Source organism: Miscanthus floridulus, chromosome 19 (assembly GCF_019320115.1).
Source record: "Miscanthus floridulus cultivar M001 chromosome 19, ASM1932011v1, whole genome shotgun sequence".
NCBI lineage: Eukaryota > Viridiplantae > Streptophyta > Magnoliopsida > Poales > Poaceae > Miscanthus > Miscanthus floridulus.
Window position 1 is genome coordinate 68,977,208 of NC_089598.1, and position 4,601 is coordinate 68,981,808.

The 4,601-nt window shown below is 50.9% G+C and overlaps 1 protein-coding gene across 2 annotated transcripts; it reads right to left on the bottom strand.

Annotated features, from left to right (window-relative positions):
• Positions 1-762: 762 nt before the first annotated feature.
• LOC136529442 (transcription factor bHLH144-like) lies at positions 763-3,594 on the bottom strand. 2 transcript variants are annotated; one of them, XM_066522520.1, is made up of 3 exons: positions 3,458-3,594; positions 3,112-3,378; positions 763-2,189 (listed from the first exon to the last, which is right to left on the bottom strand). In XM_066522520.1, exon 3 carries the CDS (start codon positions 1,928-1,930, stop codon positions 1,133-1,135), a length of 798 nt encoding a protein of 265 aa, XP_066378617.1. In that variant the 5' UTR covers positions 1,931-2,189; positions 3,112-3,378; positions 3,458-3,594; the 3' UTR covers positions 763-1,132. The 2 variants fall into 2 exon arrangements, with proteins under 2 accessions (XP_066378617.1, XP_066378616.1); XM_066522519.1 differs by having other exon boundaries at positions 3,074-3,378.
• Positions 3,595-4,601: the final 1,007 nt, after the last annotated feature.

The following is a 4,601-nucleotide window of genomic DNA, read 5'->3' on the forward strand; positions in this document are numbered from 1 at the left end:
GTTATGCGATTAGCAGACAGAAACATGTCCTGGGACAACAAACTCGCACTGCAGTTATGCAAAAAGAATACCGTTGTTTGGTTGTTTTCATGCGCATCTCTGAAATGAAGATGTGGCGTTAGCATGGACACTGTACTAGTGCATTGTAGGGAATGTGAGACGCTTGAAGAGCATAAACCAACAACTATTCACAATTGCCTCCTTGCTCTAAAATCCAATCCCACGTATGAATTTTACGTAACATCAGCAATACGTTGGTACTTCTTGATTCATCAATATATCTCACGAGTTTCATTCTTATTTAAAGATACAATACATCAACAAGTTTTCTTAGTGAGCTTGGTATTTATGAGGAAAGAGAAATAAAGTTTTGTTAGGATGAACCCATCCATCACGTTTACCAACACAATAAAATGCAATGAAACATCGATTGATTTGTTTCATTCTCAGCCGCTCTTGAGGATCTTCTGCGCGAGATAAGCAATGAATTGTATGAAATTTCATGGTTGTATATTCTATATGCTATATTTGATCATACGTCTAGCCTATGAAACTGTGTTATGAAACCGTGCACTGAGATGGACTATTTAATTTCATTCAAATGTAAAGCTGAATTAGCACTTTTGGTAACTACACTTTAAATTAAGAAACATTCCGAAACTTATAGCTTTTAATAATGCTCCATCCGAGATCAGGCACTCAAAAGAATTAAGAAGATGGCTGCAGATCAGTGCAGTGCCCAAGATTAAAAAAAAACACGGTGTATATCATCAGCGTGATAGTTACAACACCAGCCACTAGGTATCAAGAGATACGAAAGAGGAAAAGGCAGCAACTTCTATCTAACGAAGAAAAGTAACAAGCCATGCACGCACGAACGCTAGAGGCTAGAGGTGGAGCCACCACAAGATGCCGATAAAATAAAGCGCGCTGCAGTCGAGCTCTTTCCGAAGCTAATCCTGTCAGTGCAAACAGAGCACGCACCAACTGGTACGTGGCATCTGATGCCAAGATGAGAAACTGTCGTTGTCATCATCACCGCATGTATTGTTCACCGGCTCATCGTATCTGCCGATGCTGAGAAAGGTAGAGAGAGATGTCGACAGCCGTTTTGGTCGCTGCCACATACTAGCTAGCTGCTTGACCCGCGCGCGCCGAGCTTCTTGACCTCCACCTTTTGAGACTTGAGGTACCTCACGGCCTCGTCGAGGACGGCTGGCGTGTCCATCCGGTCGCCACCGGGGATGATCGCCTTGAGCGTTCGTACCATCTTTTTCATCCGTTCCTTCTTCTTTTCGCCGCCTCCGCCGCCCATCTCGTGCTTCCCGCCGCCACCGCCGCCGCCGGCGTACCCGGACGAGCATGTAGAATCCGGGGAGCCACCGGCACGGCACCCAGGCGTGCGGCCCGTGCTGAGCACGTCGTCCTCGTCCTCACCGTCCTCCGTGCTCATGAGGGCGTCGATCTCGTCGGTGTCCTCCTTCTGCCGGATCGAGGCCCCGCCGCCATCGTCGCCGCAGCCGTAGTAGGCGCCCTTACCGGCGTAATTCTGCTCGTAGCCGTAGCAATGGCGATCGTAGTCGTATCCTCCAGCAGAGGAGCCGAAGTTGTTGGCCAGGGAGGGGTGGAACATGACCCGGCTCCGGTCGTACGTCTGGTCGAAGATGACGTAGTTCTTGGGGCAGTTGTCCGACGGCTGGAACTCCAGCCCCGTGAGCGGCGTGGGGAAGTCGTGCTGCCTCCGACCAGCGAGCGGGTCCTCATAGGCAGCCGGCCCGGCAGGGTACCGGTCGTTCGCCGAATAGTAGGCGCCTCCGCCACCGTAGCCAGCTATGTCGTAGTCGTAGCCACCGGCGCCGGCGCCATAGCCGTAGCCATAGCCGTAGCCGTAGCCGTAGCTACCGTACCCGTACCCAGGATCTCCCTGCATCGAGGCACTCGTGCAGTGTTGCTTGATTTCTGGCCTGTGTGGGAAATTTAGGAACTTTTTCGCTTTTGGTTGGAAAGAAATGAACAAATTCGAGAGATTGTTGTGAACTGAGGATGGAAGCTGGCTATTTTTGTGGTTGAATACAAAATTATTTCGGTTAGTTTGGTTTGGGTTTGAGGTTGTCTGAAATGAGGGGTGGGGTGGGGAGTGATGGCAGAATCTACGTCACGGGCTTCAGAAGCTGGCGGAAGTATTCGGCCTGCAAGATGTGATCAATCGAAAACAAATTAGAATGTTACATGACATGTAGTAACGTATATCTTTCGAACTTACTCCTAAATAAGAAAGTTATTGGTTACAAAAAAAAAAAAAAAATCAGATGAAATACCCTTTGATGTGGCAAACTTGGAGAAGGATCTGCTTGCTCGGTGAGACAAGAAAACAAAGAGGCTAGATCAATTTGGCAAGTTGTTTAGCTAAGTGCAAGGAGATATTATAGCGAAACCTAAAGCAAGCATCAAACCTGTTAAGGTTAGTTACAATATATGTTCAGTTTTGCTAGCTATGCTGGACGACACATAAATTAGCTTATCATAGGCAGTCACAGTCAATAAGAAGTGCCAGAATGTAGCAGAGAGGAAGAACAGAGTATTATGCAATGACATATATAAGGCAACAGAAGAGCTATGATAACGCATTCAGAAATGAGATACAAGGCTCAACCACTATTTTTTTTTCAAAACGAAACGAATTTGGATCTTCTTCATTTTGGTGGTACAACAAAACTTTGCTTCCAAAACCATTGCAAAGATAAGACTACAGCCTACAAACCTTAAGTTATTTGCTCCAACTTTTGGCAAATACAAATAGTTTCAAAAAGTTGACAAATTTCTTCAAAATTCAAAACGCCATCTTTTGACGGCGCAAAGCATTGTCAACACGCTGTCCTAGCCTTCATCGTTGACGTCGAGGGCCGCCACGTAGTGGACCCTGATCGCTTAACCGTCTAACTAGTCGTAAGTCGTAACGGACAGCACCACGAGCACCAAGTTGCTCATCCACATATGAACAGACGACGATCCGATGCTTACAGCAGACAATGCCAAGAACATTTGAAATTTGAGCAATGTAACGGAAGGAAACCTGAATCGTTGATGCGTTGTTGGCGTCAGGGCGCTGACCTGGCAAACTTGCATCAATCTGCAGTAGTACGCGACAGCGCCACTTGTCATAACGACGGCGTCAAGCCTCCTCTGGTTAAACCCAAAACACATGCCCTCCTCAGCAAACGGTGGTATCGCCGGGGTGCCAAGCCAAGCAGGCGTCAACCTCGCGATCGCCCCACGGTCGGAGCGGCGCGAGGTCACAGGGTGACGCAGAAGAACACCACCAGCCGCACGATGGTCACCACCCACGGCATCCTGCCCGCCTGCTTCCTTCGCCTCCGCCTATACACGGTGCCAAACGATCAGCTCTGATGAAGCACTTGGAAATCGAAGAACCAGTATGTTGTGATCAAGACCATACCAATCAAGGTTTTCTTTCTGAAATGAAATGACTGACACCGGCGGAGGGTGAGCAATGGAACGGGACTGGACTGGAAGGGATGGAGTGAGCCGGCAAAGGAGGGGCACAAGGTTTTATATAACGGATGAACAGCAAGCGGGCGGTGGTGGATTGGATGCTCGTGCTCCGATTGGTCCCTCCCCCCTCCCTCTCACCCTCGTTTCCTTTCGCGGCACTTCTTTTGTGCGTGATAGAGAGAGAGAGAGCAGCAGTGCCGAGCGCAGTGATGCCAACGGATGGATGGGGCGCGAAGCGGGAGCCGAACTAATGAGGTGGCGTGCGCACTCGATGGGTGCTGTGGGTGCGCGTGCCGCTTCCCACCGTGCTCCTCCCCCAAACGCCGAGGCCCCGCCAAACCATCTAGCCCACCTCTGTAACCGATGATTCGCGGGTCCCGGGCACGAGAGCCCCACGCGTCAGAGAGAAGGGAATCGTTCGCGGCATCGTCGATAGGAATCGGGTCGATGGAGGTGGGCATCGTGGCAGAGCAATCCATCCCAACTTCCCGAGCACGAAGCAAGGCAGACCAGCTAGCAAGCAACCAGCGGCACGCATGCACGCTGCCGTGAGGGGAGAGGCATTATGCCGCGCGCGTGGGGGTAGCGCGCTGGCGGCGGAGGGATGCCGTGTTTGGTGCCGGGCCCCGCCGCGGCGCTGCGCGCGTGCCCCTGGGGCCATCGATGCGCGCCTATGGACGCTGGGCGGTAGGGCCGCGCAAACGCAGCAAGAGCAGGGCGGCGTCCGGGGGCAGCCATCATCAATGCTGCGGGAGTTGAACCGACCTAGGCTGCTGACGGTGGACCACCGGACATGCGAGATTGCTCGTCCGAATTGTACTCCACGTGCTGTGTCTGCTCCTCCCCTGCTGCAATCTGCAGGTTTCCAGGTACATGACATTGCAATTTCCGTCGTGTTCACCTTTGATGGGATTATTAGTAGTGCCTAGTTCGAGAGATTTTGTACGATACGCGCTCGGTTTAAATACTCCTACTTCCATACTAACTCCGGTATGTGCTTGGAACGAGTGAAACACTGCCGGTCCATTTTTGAACAAACACTGGGGAATTTTAAATGTGACGATCTCTTTACTGCTACTCCCTCGGGG